Raw genomic sequence first — 18471 nt, forward strand, 5'->3', positions numbered from 1 at the left:
TATTAGTAAAAAAATTTCAGAAGCACATTGGTTTTCCTGGAAAATAAAGGTCAATCTAAATGTAAACCTATGCTTTTGGGTTCTATTTCCTCTGGCTGGAATAGTTTTCCTACTTCTTTATTTATTTTTTATTTATTTTTTGTTCACAAACTCCTAGCCTTTCTTCAAGTCTCAGTTCAAGCACTACCTTTTTGGGAAATCTTCCGTGACTATTCCAGATGGAGTAAAGGGCTCTTTTACTTTGACAATGCCTATTATATTAATTGATTAGTGTGTTAGAAGTCACTGAGTCATCACTATCAGTCCATGGGCTGAAATGGGCTACACTATCTCAATGTCTTCTATAAGGGCACAGAAGGTTCAGACAAATATCTGAAGCCAGTGCTGCATTGGCTTTGGTTTGCTCTTAGGCAATATGAGGGCTCGAGCAGCTTCTTGCCTATTCTGGTGCCTAGCATTTAGACACAGGAACGTCCTCAGTAAATGCTAGTTAAGCAAATACAATTGAATGCCCTGATTCCAAAGTGAGGGCCAGGGTCTCTGCCCTCAGAAACAAGAGAACATGTATACTTCATTAAAATGAGTTTCTGACTGATGAGAGACAAAGTTATTCTATGTGTAACAGAATGAAAAGGGGAGAAAGAGAACTAATTTACTGAGTACCATGAATTTTAGCCCAGGTTCTCAGAGCTGACTTTAGGACTGACATCTTTTTTTCACTCATACAATTAAGGGTCCTCTAATATAATCTTCTCTGTTTAAATTCGCACTATAAAATCCATTCAAACATGAATAAAGAAGGAACAAATTTGAATCTCCAAATTTAGGGACTTATTTAAACTCTTATTTTATGGAACTTATTAGATATTTTAAGAAGCAGCCATTGAAATCTAAAATACATTTATGCCCCCAAAGAAACATAGCTGTGTTATCCTGGCTAACTTAATCCCTCCTCTCCAAGTCTTAGTTTCCTTACTTATAATTCAAAATGTCTGAAGATGAGATGGAATTTCAGGTTCTCAGCAATGCTGCAATAAATTTTAGAATAAGTGGGATCATTTCTTGGCCAGCAGGAATAACGTTCTCTGGATAACAGTCTCAAAAACTGCGTTAATTAAAAAATTATGTTAATAATGTTACTGCAGCAGGATGCAGTGGCACAGTCTACAATCCTAGCAGCTCAGGAGACTGAGGCAGGAGGATCAAGAGTTCAAAGTCAGCCTCAGCAATTTAGTGAGGCCCTAAGCAACTCAGTGAGACCATGTCTCTAAATAAAATACAAAAAAGGGCTGGGGATGTAGCTCAAGTGCCCCTGAGTTTAATTTCCGGTACCAAAAAAATAAAATAAAATAAAATAAAATAAAATAAAATAAAATAAAATAGCGCTAATGTTCTGAGCTCCAAATATCTTCTTAGCATTATCAGGGAGTTTAGTCTAACCTAAGAGCAAAAGAGTTTCAATAAAAATTTAAGATATTCTTGAAATATAAATTTATTTGGAATTTAAAGAGGTACAAAAGATTAAATTCAAGTCTGGGTAGTATAAATCTATTTATATGAAGTTGTATATCCACATCTATATAATTTTATCAATGGTTACATTTGAATGTTGAGAATATGGGTGAAACTTTTTTTCATGTTAAACTTTACAGCATATATGATTTTTTAAAAGAGAGTGTAAGCATGTTTATTTCTACTTTAAAGTGGAAGTTCACATTGCAGTAGAAAGAAAAGCTTAAAGTCTAGCAATGAGGGAAACAATATGATGTTTTGACTCACATACTTTGGGTAAAAACATTATGTTTTATAATTAGAACACTCTAAAGCTATGCTAATTTTGAAAACAAGGTTACCATTTACTGATTATTTAAGTTCTATGATGCTTTACATAATTTCTTTTAGTTCTCAAAACAATTCTAATACACAGAAATGATTATTTTCAACTTAACAATATAGAAATCTAGGCTCAGAAAGGGTTATGTATCAGTTGGGCATGATGGTGCATGACTGTAATTCCAGGTACTTGGGAAGCTAAGGCAAGAGGATCACAAGTTGGAGGCCAGTGTGGGCAACTTAGCAAGACCCTGTCTCAAAACAGTGAGGTGGGGAGAAGGGGAGAGAGGGAGAAGTACGAGAAGGAAGGGTTGTTTTTTCCCTAAAGCACTCAGCCACTAAGCAGTGGGTCTGGAGCCTGTATTGAGACCCTGCTGGCTCAGATTCCATGCTGTCTATATATGCTTATACTGTGTCACTAATTATGCTGTTTAGTTACTGCTAATATTGATAACAAAGACAAAAATATTAAAAAAGACTGCTAAAATATGTTTCCTTCGAATGAAATTTTGGGTATGTTTTTACTTAGAGGTAAGACATTTACTGAATTAATTTTCTTTTCAGGAAAAAACAAAAAAACAAACAAAAAAAAAAAAACCCAAAACCAAACTGTTTCATGTGAGTTTGAGAAGTCTTTCAAAACTAGTATGTTAAGTTTTTAAAAATTTCCAGGGGCTGGAGTTGTGGCTCAGTGGTAGAGCACTTGCTTAGCATTGTGAGGCACTGGGTTTGATTCTCAGCACCACATATTAATAAATGAATAAAATACAGGTTCATCAACATCTAAAAAATTACTTTAAAAAATTTCTAGTCCTTTTAGAATAAAATACTAAGCTCTTTAAAAATTATAAAGTAATTTAATAACTTTAAAGAACTAAAGGAAATTAACATTCTAGTACTTTTGATAAATTAATTTTAATACATCTCAACTATTTTGTCCTTAAATACCCTCTCAAGATTCCTTCCCTTCCCCTCTCATCCCTTCCCTCCATTCCTTTTATTTGGGAATTGAACCCATGGCTGCTCTACCACTGAGCTATGTCCCCAGTTCTTTTTTTTTTTTTATTTTTTATTTTGAGAGAGATTCTTGCTAAGTTGCCCAGGTTGGCCTTGAACCTGAGGTCCTCCTGCCTCAGTCTCCCGAGTAGCTGGGATTACAGGCATTTGCCATTGTGCCAGCTTGATTTAAATTCATTTTAAGGTTACTATAAGGGCACAGAAGATTCAGACAAATATCTGAGTACCTGCATAGGAGAACAAAGTGAGCTGGGAGAGAAAGTTGATTTCACAGAAGAGGCAAGAGTCCTTACTTTTCAAGTCTGTACCCAAGATGTAACCATTTGAAAAAGTGACAGTCTCTGTGGTGAATGAAAACCATTAGCACGGTAAAATTCTAGTATTCCAACCAAATTTCAAAAAAAGATAAAATGAGGGTTGCTATGCCAATGTCTCATGCCAGGAACAATCTCATTAACCCTCATTCAAGGCAAACACTTTACCACTGAGCTACATCTCCAGTCCTCATTAACGCTCATTCAAAGTATTTGTATTTACTTGTATTTTTCTTTTTAAATTACCCAATCCATCTTATCCTTATTTTTAAAAACTTTTTTTTGTTGTTGTTTTTAGTACTGGGGATTGAACCCAGGGACACTTCCATTTAGATACATCCCCAGTCCTTTCTATTTTTTATTTTGAGACACAATCTTACTAAGTTGCTGAAGTTTAATTTGAACTTTCAATCTTCCTGCTTCAGCTTCCTGAGTTGCTGGTATTACAGGTACATGCCACCATGCCCAGTCCAAACCATATTATTCTTTTTTTTTTTTATTTAAAAAATTTTTTTAGTTGTTGAAGGACCTTTATTTTATTTACTCATATGTGGTGCTAAGGATTGAGCCCAGTGCCTCACACATGCTAGGCAAGCGCTCTACCACTGAGTCACAGCCCAAGACATTCTTATTCTTTATGATATTTACTAACATATTTCAATAAAGTTAATTATTATTTATTCTCAAGAGGACCCTTTTGTCAGGCATGCTGGTAACCCTCCTGTAGTCCCAGCTACTCAGGAAGTTGAGGCAGGAGGATAGCATGATTCCATGAATTCTGGACCAGCCAGGGCAACATGGGAAGCAGAGTGAGAGATCCATCTCAAGAGAGGGAAAAAAAAAAAAAAAAAAAAAAAAAAAAAGATGAACACCTGTATCTCTATAGGCTAGTGCTTGGAATGCAATAATAGGTTCAGAATCCATAATTCTGGAATTCAAAATTCTCAGAAAAATCACAAAGATCTTTTTTAAAGTTTAGAACCAAAACTCATTTGCAGCTTTGAGTTAGTCTTGAACTAAGGAGATGTTATTTAGGTTTTATTCATTTCACTGGTATGAAATTAAAATATTTTCCCTGCAAAAAGTACTGTGTTTGATCATGGGTTGCTTCCTCATGCCCCACTCAGTATGTAATGCAATATATGGTATAGGGACTGCTTTTGTAAAATCTGAAAATTTCTGAATTTTGAAACACATTTGGCCCACAGGCTTTTTTGGTAAGAGGCTGTAGAACCTAAAGTCACATATTTTAACCATCACAAACCACCTTGGAGAGGAGGTGGAAGCAGTGTTCCATCAAAGACATGACTTAAACTTATTCTGACCAAGCTGGGACATCAGTACCTTCACTGGGGAGAAAAGTGGCAACTCATCTGGATATTAGATAGGTGCCTAGGAGTTCTGGTGAGTAAACTGGAGAATTAATGTTGGTCTGCCCCTTGGGCAATTCTGGAAGATTCTGGACAACTAGGAAAAAGGATGTACAGTACAATCCCATTATGGCTGGTGTGAGGACCTGATAAGAACTGATAAAGGAGCACCATTCTTTTGTCTTAGGTCAGAATAGTTAGAATACCAAGGGCAAATCTAAGCAAAAATTATGTCCCTCAAATCCCAGTGACTTGAGAGGCTGAGGCAGGAGGATTATAAATTCAAGATCACCCTGGGCAACTTAGTGAGACCCTATCTCAAAATTAAAAAGGAGAGTTGGGGTTTAGTTCAATGATAAAGCACCCCAGGGTCCAATCCCCAGTATAAAGAACAACAACAAAAGCAAACTTCCAGGCACTTGTATGTCAATACATCACCAAGGCATCTATAATAGGCTCTCTGGATGCTCAGAGAAGGAACCAGACCAGGAGAAAGGTGACTAACCAAGCAGAGGGTCGATCATATAGATGGTAGGCCTTCTATGAGAATCAAATTAACTCTTTCTAGAAGGCTAGAGAAATGAGAGCAGCCCCATTGAATACCTGCCTGTCAACACTGCTGATTCTAGAAAGTAGTACTCATGTCTTTAGCTGAAGCTTTTCAGTTTTGGATGCTATCCACTACATATACAGGGCACTTATTTACTGAATGGGAGTATTTTCCAGATTCCCTATCATCATCTTTCATGTTTATGAGACATTGCAATATGAATACAAATTTCCACTAGTGGAAAGAGCTAACCATGACTGAGATTTTTTTTTTTTTCTTTTGTTACTGGGGATTTGGTACTGGAGCATTTTACCTCTGAGCTACACCTCAAGCCCTACCTTAAAATTTTATTTTGAGGCAGGATCTCTTTAAGTTGCCTAGGCTGGTCTTCAATTTGTGGTCCTCCTGCCTCTTTAGCTTTCAGAACGGCAGGGGTCACAGGTGTTCACCAGTGTGCCTGGCTTATGTAACTGAGAATTTTCAGGTAAATTTCCTACATGATATATTAACCCAATATAGTCCTTTACAGACAAGGGAAATTTTTGTTAAATATTTATTTTTAATAGATGCATTTAAAAGCTCCACTTAAGCAAATCTGAACTATGCAAGAGTCCTCAAGCAAATGGACTTTTTACTTACTGTAACTGTTAATCTAGTGAAGGCAGAGTTAAATATCAGAAATGGTGGCCAGAATAATAAGAAAATAGCACGTATCAGAAATTTAATATCAGCCTTTTTGCTACCATTATCTCTGAAGATCTTGTCAATTATAATTCAAGGAGGGTAAAGAGGAAAGGGTTTTCTCATTCCTACCAGGAAACTTGGAGAGAACATTTCCTTGTTTTTCCTGTCTGTATAGATCATACTTATCCAAGTTTTATAGATGTGTGTTTCCCATATTACTTCCTATACTTGGTTGACCTTGTGCTTTTTCATAGGATGTGAGAAATGCCTTGAAGGACATTTGTCACTAGTTCTGGTAATGGAAGGCAGGTGCAGATGTATGCAGGGCAGAGATGCTGAAAAGTGCAGGTCACTGTCATCTGTTGGCTACTATTTATTTCATACAGATTGCCTTTTAGGCTTATAAAATGCTAAGAGGTTGATAAGATTTACATTGGTTAATACAATAAGAGAACAGAAGTCCCAAGGGACTTACAGTGATCAGTTCAATAAGGAAGTATTTTAAGATTTTATAATCTTTGTAATATCTTCTATATTTTGTTATTTCCTGAAGCAATTAGGGGCAAAACTTAAAGCAAAAAGGAAAAATACCCTTGTCTTGTGTAAAGACACATCTAATTCTGTACCTACTACTATGTGTCAGGCATTGAGTCAAAAGCTTAATTTGCATACCCAATAATTATACACAAGGAGACTGAATCAGAAAACCTAAAAACATATAATATTAACGGCTAGTTTTAGATACCAAAACCCAGGACTTGTCCTTGTACAATACCTGTATGAGTATCTAATACCAGTATGACCTCTGTGACAGCTGAAGGACTCTCTAACACTGAGATTCTAATCAATTCTAAACAACCTTTTATTTAGGAGGTGTTTTAGGATGCATTCCATATTCTCCTCAGAATAATTTTGCATTAAAAATTCATTTTGCAAAGAAAGATGTTCTTTGCTTATTTTTGAAGAATTTTTGACCATTTTGAAGGATTTTTGTTAGTATCATCTGATAAATGGTAATAAGCTATAAAGAAAGGACACTTTAGCAATCAATTACATCGTATGGAAATACAGACAAGAACACCTTTCAATATTCTTTTTTTGGTGTGTGTGTGTGGGGGGAACTGGGGATTGAACCCAGGGGCGCTTAACCACTGAGCCACATCCCCACATCCCCAGCCCTTTTTTTTTTTTTTTTTTTTTTTTTTTTAAGAGATAGGGTCTCACTGAGTTGCTTAGGGTCATGCTAAATTGCTGAAGCTGGCTTTGAACTCTTGATCCTCTTGCCTCCGCCTCCCAAGCCAATGGGATTACAGGCATGCGCCACAGCACCTGGCTAGTTCCTTTCAATATTAACCACAAGACAGCTACTAGGTCATGTCAGACAATACTTTCCTTTGGTCACTGTCACTTGTAATCATCTTATGGTTAATATTATAAATACCCAAGTCTATGGCTGTACAGATGTGTAGCCTTATAAAATCATTCTGGTCAATTCCTTTTGGTATATCATTCTAAAGAATGAGTCAAAATAATCATATATTAAGATGACATGAAAGGGAATTTTGTCAGCAGGTAATAAAAGATAAGCCAAATAAAAGGCATAATAATTCCAAGCCTTAATTAAATTCTTATGCTACTACTGTGACTATATGTTTTCAGTTGGATGTTTTGTAGAACACTGCAATTAGAAATGGATTATCTGAAAAATTTTGTCTTTAAATTATAACTTAATATATGAAAATAATAGTTATATTTTATTACAGTAGTAACTTAAAACATCCTATAATTTGCCTACACATAATTACCTAAATTTAGAGAAAATATTAGCAGCTCAAAATTCACAATTCAAATTTAGATTAAGGAACAATACTGTCCTACTTCATCATATTATTGTCCAACCTGAAAACATCCCATAGTTGTCCATCTAACACTGTATATAGAATTCCAAAACATAAAATCTGGTTGCAAAATATGTCTATGGTATTGTTTGGCTTCTCTTTCATCCCAAGACTACTAGCCATCTCAGGAACAGATCACGCACTTACAAATTTTTTAGCTATAAACTTATTGAGGGACCCTGATTAGCAGGGATGAAAAACAGCACTGAAGACATAGGGCTGTCATGAGGATTAAATGAGTTAATACAGGTAATGTAATTAGAAAAATGTCTAGCATAAACTAAATGTTCAATGAATACCACCTATTTTTATTGTTTTCAATTGCTGTCTTCACTTCCTGACATATTATTTCTCAATCTCTGCAGGGTAAACTTCAAATTCATCTTCAAAATCTAGTCCCTACTAATCCAATAAAAAATGAACAAAAAAAGTTTTGGATAGACATTTCCCCAGTAGATAAAAAAACAGCTAACCAGTTCATGAAAACATTCAACAGCATTATTCACTAGGCAAATGCAAATCAAAACTACCATGAGATATTTCACAACTATGAGTAACCAAAGAGAGAACTGGTGGGGTGGGGCTGGGAGGAGTAGCTCAATGGTGGAGTGCTAAATGAAAAAAAAAAAAACAAAAAACAAAACAAAACAAAAAAAACCCAAAACCACACAGATAACAATGAATGTTAGTAAGGATATGGAGAAATGAGAACTCTCACCCAACACTGGTGGAAATGTGAAATTCTGCAGTCACTTTGGCAAATAGTTTGGCAGTTTGCTAAACACTTGAACAAATTTACTATGACTTAGCAACCCAAGAGAAATGAAAACACCTTCATACAAAGACTGGCATAGCAATTAATATCGCAGCACTATTCATAAGAGCCAAAAGTGAGAAACGACCTAAATATTCACCAATTGATGAACAGATGAAACAAAATGTGATATATACATACAAAGGAATACTAATCAGCAATAAAAAGGAACAAAGTATTGGTGCATTCCACAACATGGATGAATCTCAAAAATATGTTAAATGAAAGAAGCAAGACCTAAGAGACTACACATATTGTATGATCTAATTTATATGAAATGTCTAGAAAAGGCAAATCCAAAGAGACTGAAAATAGAATTAGTGGTTGCCTGTGGCTGCGAGTGGGGATGTGGATTCATAGTAAATAGACATGAAGGATCATATCAGGATAATAAAAATATTCTAGAATTTATTTATGTTGATGACACATAATTGGGTAAATTCACTAAAAATCATTGAATACACTTGAAATGTGTGAATTATATGATATGCAAATATGCCTCAATAAAGGCTCACTGTCTTTATAAAAAGACAGTGAGCTCATCTAGCCTGAAGTCTGTACTTCTGCATGTATTAGCTACCTTTAGCATTTAGTTAAGTGACTGGCGCATACAGCAGGAGTTCAATGTTTGTTGAATTGAAATATGTTTCAAAACAGAATACCAACAAGAGCAATTTCAGAAATACACTGAAGAGGGAGGTGATTGGTACTTCCTATGTGTCCAAGATTCACCTGGCAGGAAAAGTGAGTTAATGGACACTAACTGGTATTCTCTTCATTTCATGCCAAGCTTAGTGCTACCAACTCCAAGAGGAAACCAGAGAAGCAAGTAAAAAATGGTTCCATTTTCACAAGGAAAAATACTAGTCCATACTGAGTAAAAATAACTGCTTGGGAATTTATTTATTTATTTTTTGGCACTGGGAATTGAACCTAGGGTTTCGAACACACAAGGCAGGTACCCTACCACTGAGCTATATCCTAGCCTTGGGAATTTGTTTTTTTGAAAGCAGTAAGAATGCTTAAACTATAACAAAACAAAAATTATACACCAAATATTTTGTAGTTAACTCTCAAAATCATTCTAACAGTTTTTATAAAAGCATAGTTATTTATTTTTTCCATTATGAAAAAATTAATTGCTTCCAAATGTCCAACATTTCTTTTCAGGTAATAGAACAGCATAATAGAAAGAGCATTAGTATTGCAATCAGAACAGTTATGTGTATTCACCACATGACTCTGGGCAAATCTCTTTTCCTTCTTAACATTACAGTTCCCTCTTTATTACAGCCAAAATTAGTTCTTGGGTTCTTCCCACACTCCCACTGGGGAAACTAAGGTATTTCAGACAAAAGGAAAAAATGAGAAGCTCAATCTATTTACTATACAAAGTAAAGAAAATCTAGGTTATAAGGAAAAATCAGAAAGCTACTGCTGATGCATTCGGGGCCCTGTATAAAGACATTATGTCTTAGTCCCACACCAGGTCCCACCCTTCATCAACATGCAACCCCAGACATTCCATCCCTCCCATCCTCCACCCATACCCCCATATACCTCAGCTATGGTCATTCTCAGAGCACTGACAGGGGAGAGCTCAATATCCACCAGTTGGGCAGCTCTTAAACTCTGCCCAGTAAAGATTGCACAAGGACAGAAAACAGCACAGAGTTAGAACTTTACGGCAAACAGGAACACAATGGCTAAGAACATTTGGCAGTGTTTAGGAACAAAGACAGAAAGACTTAGGGTTGCAAGTGGCCTTTGCGAAAGTGAGATGATTGTCTGATTTTTTCTGTGGAAAATATGCAAAAATAAAATAATCTCAAATTAGTCAAATTTTACGTCAAGTTTGATAAACTTATCATGCCCTGTTTCTTCTAATGCTCTACTTCATTCATCCCAAGCCTTAAAGAAGTCAAATTATAGGACAATATCATTATTGTGTCATTAAGCAAAATCTGACTTATTTCAAAGGGCACTAATACAAATGGCAAAAGTCATTATCTGGAAGGAAATACTAATTTCCCATATTTCTTTTGTTTTATTTTTTTAAAAGAATTTATTTTATTTTATTCTTTTTGCAGTACTGGGGATTGAACCCAGGCCTTTGTACATGCCAGGCAAGTGCTCTACCACTGAGTTACATTCCCTAATCCTGTATTTCTTTATATAGTTAGTAACAGGGCTATTTAAAATGTAAGAAAAATAATGAGGATGTCGCCAGCAAATATATTTCTATTAAAGTGATATCATTAAACTCTGCAGATACATCATACTCTCCCTTCAGATTCTAAATTTACCAAAAATCTTTTTGAATATAATTTGACTTCCCTCTTGGTTTGCTTACTTTGAGAGAATGTACTAGAATACCAATATTACTTCTCATTTTGTAGAAGCTAAATTTCATTATTTTATGTCAACAAATTATTTTCATTGATTTAAAAATTCAAATAATGGCAAACATTCCTCTTAAATTTAAGAAAAATGTATAATTAATGTATGTTCTCTAAAAGTTGCCAATTTGGGCTTTATGTTAATATCTTAACATTCTAAAATCTTAAAGCAATTATCAAAGGCCTATAAATTTTTATAAAGTCAACTAAAATATCTCTATGCCCATATATATTATTCCATTATTAATTCTACTCTGGTTAAAATTTAACCATTGGGTTCTTTGAGAGGTACAATACAAAATAATTTCCTGAACAGAGTATAATGTACATCTGAATACATTTGTTCAATAATTTTAATTCTTCTCTTAGTTTTCAGATTTTCATTACTTTGTCTCAAAACTTCATTTCACTTAGTAGAAAGTTGTTAGTGTAAAGACACCAAGTGTGTTCCTCACATGTTGGAAAGAAGAAATGTCATGGTTTCTCTACATCTTCACAGTGTTGTTATAAAATTAATGAGAAACACTCAGCTTTTGTCTATTCCCAAGGATGATAGCTATTTAAGCACAAATATAACCAAACAACAAATGATAAGAGAATCTGAATTCCCCTTACAGTATCACTGTCACAGGGCTGGAACTGGAAGGGTTGAGGTTTGTGAAATACAGCATTCTCTTGTAAAAACAGCTGAAGATTATAGTCCCGTATCACCTAGAGAGAAAATAAGATATCTTTAAGTCTTCAATAAGGTTAAAATGTCCAGTAATTACATTCTAAAGTCTAAGACTTACTCGGCTGGTGTTTATACAAATAAGAAATCATCCAAAATTATGTGAGCAAAAGGAAATGATAATGTTATGCATCCTTTATGCATTTTTTAAAGATCAGAGTTATTACTTATGTGTCCTAGTTTCTCAAGAATTTAAATTTGGAAAGTACTAGTTTAGAAACTAGCCCAGATTTAGAGACTAAACAATATGCACTATTTTAAGACAGCAACTTGACACAAAAAGCTATCCTGTGTAATGGGCATGTATGTGTGTGAACAGGGAGGGAGCACACTGGTTTCTTAGTTTCTCCCAGCTCTGAAGTTTTATGGGCTCTCAGAAGTCTGTTTAACAGACTGCCATTTACTAGGAAATTGCCAGATAATTCTATCTACAGCACAAAATAGTACTGTTAGAAAATTTCTTGGCAACTTTTCCCAGTAGATTGCATTCTAATTATGATCTTAAAATACACTCCGAAACCCTGCGCCTAATAGAAGAAAAAGTAGGCCCAAATATCCACCATGTCAGCTTACGAACTGACTTCCTTAACAAGACTCCTAAAATGCAAGAAGTAAAATCAAGAATAAATAAATGGAATGGATTCAAACTAAAAAGCTTCTTCACAGCAAATGAAACAATAACGTGGAAAGAGCTTACAGAATGGGAAAAAAATCTTTAACACATGCACCTCAGATAAAGCATTAATCTCCAGGATATATAAAGAACTCAAAAAACTTAACACCAAAAAACCAAATATCCCAGTCAATAAATGGGCCAAGGAACTGAACAGATACTTCACAGAAGATATACAGTCGATCAACAAATATATGAAAAAATTTTCAATATCTCTAGCAATTAGAGAAATGCAAATTAAAACTACAATATTCCACCTTCCTCCAGTAAGAATCATCAAGAATACAAGTAACAATAAGTGCTGGCAAGGATGTGGGGGGAAAGGTACATTCATACATTGCTGGTGGGACTGTAAATTGGTGCAACCACTCTGGAAAGCAGTATGGAGATTCCTAACTTGGAATGGAACCACCATTTGACCCAGTCATCCCACTCCTTGGTTTATACCCAAAGGACTTAAAATCAGCATACTACTGTGATGCAGTCATATCATTGTTTACAGCAGCTCAATTCACAATAGCTAAACTATGGAATTAATCTAGGTGCCCTTCAACAGATGAATGGATAAATAAACTGTGATATGGGCTGGGGTTGTATCTCAGTGGTAGAGCACTCACCTAGCATGTGTGAGGCACTGGGTTCAATTTTCAATACCACATTAAAAAATAAATAAAATAAAGATATTGTGTCCATCTACAGCTAAAAATATTTAAAAAAGAAACTGTGGTGTATATACCCAATGGAATATTATTCAGCCTTAAACAAGAATGAAATTGTGGCATTTGCCAGGAAATGGATAGAACTGGAGAATATCATACCAAGTGAAATAAGGCAATCCCAAAGAACCGAAGGCTGAATATTTTCTCTGATGTACAGATGCTAATTCACAATAAGGGTGGGGGAGAATACAGGTATTCTGGACTAGATAAAGGGAAGTGAAGGGAGAGGAGAGGGCATGGGGGTAGGAATGATAGCAGAATGAATTGGACATCATTACCCTATGTGCATATGATTACATAACCTGTGTAACTCTACATCATGTACAACCAGAAGAATGAGAAGTTATACTCCATTTATGTATGATGTGTCAAAATGCATTGTCATGTATAACTAAAACAAAAAAATATACTGAGAAGACAGACTGAAAAGGAATATACACAGAAGAATTGATATACATAGAACAGCAAAATAAACAGCACAGAAAGATGGTCTCTAAAAATGAATTCGCTGTATTATGTGCCCTGGGAAAGAGTGGAAATAAGTAACATTTGATTATGCAGAAAGCCAAGTTGTATTTTTCTGCATTGGTTACCCTTTACTCATCTTTCATATGCAATACATTACAGCTCATTAGCAGCTCTGCCTGAGGATGGGCAGAAGAAAAAAAAGTTCAAAGCAGTTCTGTAGTTTTACCTTGGAAATCCAAGGAAAGGAGAAAGTAGGAGTTATGTTTTGCATTATATTTACCAGCGTAAACCCAGTTTGCCACTGCTTGCCTCCTTCTCACTCAACCATCCATTTATAGACAGGGCTTACCAGGTCCAATGTTAAGTGTAGGGGTGACAGGGGAATCCACAGATGAATACAATGGCAAACAAGGTTAGTATCGTCCAGTAATTTAGAATGTGGAAACCAGGAGAACCAAATAGGTTACACAGTTCAAATACACTATGGAAGTACACAGAGGGTACAGGGAGAGCAAAAAGGGTGATACTGAATCTAGACTGGACAGATGAAATCCGGTGAGGAGTGCTGGGAGGATCTGGATTCTAATTTTAAGCTAGAATAACTGAAAGCTAATGACCTAGCCTTCAGAGCCTCACTCATCACTAAGAAAAAAAGTTGGGAAGACCACCCTTCTAGATGCCAAACAAATCCTCAAGCACTACAATGGGTAGGGTGCGGGCAGGCTGGAGGGATCAATTCTTACAAATTTTAAACTTTCTGTTATAGAAAATTTCAAACACATATAAAAGTGGAGACAACAGAATAATGTATCCCCATGTACTCATGACCCAGTTTTCAAAAACATCCCCCCATGGCCAATTTTGTTTCATCTATAAACCCATCTACTTCTTCTGCTGATTATGTTGAAGTAAGTCCCAGACATATCATCTCATCTATAAATATTTCAATAACACATATAAAAGAAGTCTTAAGAAAACACATTCAGTTCAAAATTTACAAGACTAACAAAACAACAAATTAGCATTCAAATTTTCCTATTCTTTAAAAGTTTTTCAAATTAGGATCCAAATAAAGTCCCCAAAGTGCAAATGAATGTTGCTTATAACGTGGAAATTGGGAGAACTAAATAAGTTACATAGCTAAAGCATGCTATGGAAGTATGCAGAGGGTACAGGGGCAGCAAAGAGGGTGATACTGAATCCAGACTTCAGAGGTGAGATGGAGTGAGGAGTGGTGGGAGATCCATTCAGGGATGGCTGATGTTGCTTAAAATGATGTTCTTTTCATATACTGTAAGTTTCTTCCTCCTTTTTGCTCTCTTGCAATAAATTCAATTGTTGAAGAAGCCCATGTTTTTGTTTTGTTGAGTTTCCCATTCTGAATTTTGTTGACTACATCCTGGGAATGTTGTACTTCCTGTTTTTCCTTAAATTGGCAGTCTGAATCTAGAGGCTTAATTAGATTCAGGTTTGTGTTTGTTTTGGTCTCCTTTGTTTTTATTTGTTTTGGCAAGGTGGGTTTTACTTTCATGAGAAGATTTGCCTCTGACTTGCCTCTTTTTATGATACTAATATTTACAGTGGGCTGAAGGTAGCCCCTGCAAAAGATATGCCTGTGTCTTAATCCCTGAAATCTATGGATGTTATCTCATTTTGAAAGTGTTTGGTCAGATGTAATTAAGGATTTTGAGATAAGAACATGTTGGATTACCTAGTTGGGTCCTAAATCCAATGATAAGACATTAAGAAGATACCACAGACAAAAGGACAAGACAGTGTGACCATGGACACAGAGAACGAAGTGATGTGGCCACATCACCAAGTGCAGCAAGCCCTCAGACACCCAAAGAGGAAGCTAGAAAATCAACACTGGTACACACCATAAAGCTTAGATTTCACCAATTATACCCGCACTCCTTTGGGTATGTTCATTTATATGGCTATATGCAATTCAGTCACATGTAGCTTCATATAACCACAACCATAGTCAAGATGCTAAACTGAACCACCACCACAAGACTCCCTTATGCCCAAATATCTTCAAATTGGGTTTTCCAATTTGTAGCACATGAATTTGTTAATCCATAGTCTTTCTAAGATTTGTTCTTGTCTATATTTATTTTTGACAAGTTAAATGAATCTCATGATGGTTTTAACTTATATTTCCTTGATTATTAACAAGGGAAAGCACCTGTATTAGGTAGTTAGGGCTGCCATAACAAAGTACAACAAACTGGGGAGCTCAAATATCAGAAATTGATTTCTTCAGAGGTCAAGAGGAAAGAAGTTCAAGATCAAAGTGTTGGTAGGGTTGGTTTCTACTGAGGGTCAGTCTCAGAGCTGACCATCTTCTTCTGGTATCTTCACATGGTCTCTCTGTGCCTGTTTAATGTCTTATTACTCAACTTCTTATAAGGATAGTGTGATACTGGATTAGAACCCATCCATATGACCTTATTTTATTTTAATTATATCTTTAAAGGTCTATCTACAAATATGGTCAAACTACAAGGTACTAGGGGTTAGGATATCAATGTGTGAAATTTTGGAGGGACACAATTCAGCCAATAACAATAGCTTCTTATATTTTTTTATCCTGTAAAATGCATGCTGTTTGTTTTATTAGCAGTTCATTCCTTTTTATGGGCAAAGAATATTCTACTGCATAGATATACCATGCCATATTTTACTTATTCAATAATTAACTGATAAACACTTGAGTTGTTTCCACTATTTGGCTATTAAAAATAATGCTATTGTGAACATCACATAAAATTTTTTGTTTTAATGCCTGTTTTCAATATTCTTAAGGGCATTTCTAGGAGTGGAAGTTGAGTCATACGATAACTACATGTTTAACTTTTTTGTGTGTGGTCCTAGGGATTGAACCTAGGATTACTCTACCACTGAGTTCCATCCCCAGCCCTTTTTTATTTTTATTTTAAGAAAGGATCTCCCTAAGTTATCCAGGCTGGTCTCAAACTTGTAATCCTCTTACCTCAGCCTCCTAAGTAACTATAACTAGGATTACAGGTGTGCCACCGTGGTATGTTCTTCCTGAGACACTACCAAACTGTTTTCCACAGTGCCTGCACCATTAGATTCCCACCAACAATGTATGAGGGTTCTAATTTTTCCATATCCTTAATACTTACTTTTAAAAAATTATTATTAAGGCCATCCTAGTGGGTAGAAAATGATATTTCACTATGATTTTAATCTGAGTGTCCTTAATGACCAATGATGGCTGAACATTTTTTCATGTGCTTGTTGCCTGTACAACTTCTCTGAGGAAATGTCTATTCAGGTCTTTTGTCCATTTAAAAAAATTGTCTTTTTGTTGTTGAGGTGTAGGAGTCCTTAATATATTCTGTACATAAAATCCTTACCAAAAACTCATCAGATGTGTAAAATATTTCTCCAACCTTTGTCTTTTTTTTTTTTTACATTCCTGATAGTATCCTTTGATGTGTTAGAGTTTTCAATTTGATAAGTCCAATTATCTGCTTTTTTCTTTCCTTTTTTTAAAAAAACTTTTCATTCTTTTAAAATGTATTTTTTAGTTGTTGATGACTTTTATTTAATTAAATTATTTATATGTGGTGCTGAGAATCAAACCCAGTGCCTCACACATGCTAGGCAAGCACTTTACCACTGAGCTACAACTCCAGACATCTTTTTTTTCTTCTTCTTCTTTTTTTTGATGTTATTTATTTAGTGGTGTTGGGGATCAAACTCAGGGCCTTGCACATGCTGTGCAAGTGCTCCATCACTGAACCACACTCATAGCCCTATTTTTTCTTTCATTACCATGCTTTTGATGTCAAATCTAAGAATACACTACTAAATCAAAGTAATAAAGACTTACTTGTATATTTTCTCTTATAGCTTAATAACTGATCCACTTTGAGTTGATCTTTATGCAGCAGGGGTTTGACTTAATTCAACTCCATTCTTTTGCATATGGTTATCCACTTGTCCCAGAACCTTTTGTTGAAGATACTATTCTTTTTTTATTAAACAGTCATAACATCCTTGTTGATGATCAGTTGTCCACAGATATGGATGTTTATTTCTAGAATCTCAATTTTCTAGAATCTCAATTTCTAGAATCTCAATTCATTAGCCTATATGTCCATCTCTATGCCTGTATTCACTCTCTATTTATAGTAAGTTTTGAAATTTGGAAGTATGAGGCCTCCAACTATTTTTCCTTTTCAATGTTGCTTTGGTTATTAAAAGTTCCTTACAGTTCCATATAAATCTGAGGAATGCCTTTTCCATTTCTGCAAAACAGGTCACTGGAATTTGGACAGGGATTGCATTAAATCTGCAGATCATTTTGGAAAATATTAAAAATTAGCAATATGAAAGCTTCAAATCCATACATATTTATTATAATCCAATTATTTACATCTTCTTTCTGCAATGTTTTACATTTTTCAGTCTTTAATGTCTTTGATCGAAAGTTTTTCCTCTGTATTTTATTCTTTGGATACTATTGTAGCTGGAATTGTTTTCTTAATTTTTTTTTGGAAAAGAATTATCACTAATACAGTGTAGAAACACAACTGGTTATTGTGTTTGATCTCGTACCTGCAACTTTGCTGAATTATTTTATTAGCTCTAGTAATATTTACATGAATTATAGAGTTTTCTATATATAATCATGTCATCTGCAAGCAGAAATCATTATAATTCTTCTTTTTCTTTTCCTTACCTAACTGCCCCAGCTAGGACGTTTAGTACAAAGGAGGATAGCATGAGTGAAAGCAGGCATCCTCAGCTTGTTCCTGATTTTAGGGTGGAGATCCTTTCAGTCTTTTATCATTGAGTGTGATAGTAACTGTAGGTTTTTCACAAAAATTATCATGGTATGGAAGTTCCCTTCTATTCCTAATTTGTTGAGTTTTTCAACCCACTAAGGGGGTGGAATTTTGTTAAATTTTTTTTTCTGTGTCTACTGAAGTGATCACATGATTTTCACTCTATTTTTACAAAT

General features: G+C 35.1%; 1 protein-coding gene across 1 annotated transcript in view; it reads right to left on the reverse strand.

Moving 5' to 3' along the window:
* The window catches only part of FCHSD2 (FCH and double SH3 domains 2), a 245161-nt gene that overhangs the window by 51448 nt on the left and 175242 nt on the right, over positions 1-18471 (reverse strand). Inside the window, 2 exon segments of the mRNA XM_079103793.1 lie at positions 10041-10112; positions 11495-11590. Of these exon segments, the coding sequence (XP_078959919.1) occupies positions 10041-10112; positions 11495-11590 (168 nt within the window).

This window comes from Sciurus vulgaris, assembly GCF_902686455.1.
Source record: "Sciurus vulgaris genome assembly, chromosome: 11".
Lineage (NCBI taxonomy): Eukaryota > Metazoa > Chordata > Mammalia > Rodentia > Sciuridae > Sciurus > Sciurus vulgaris.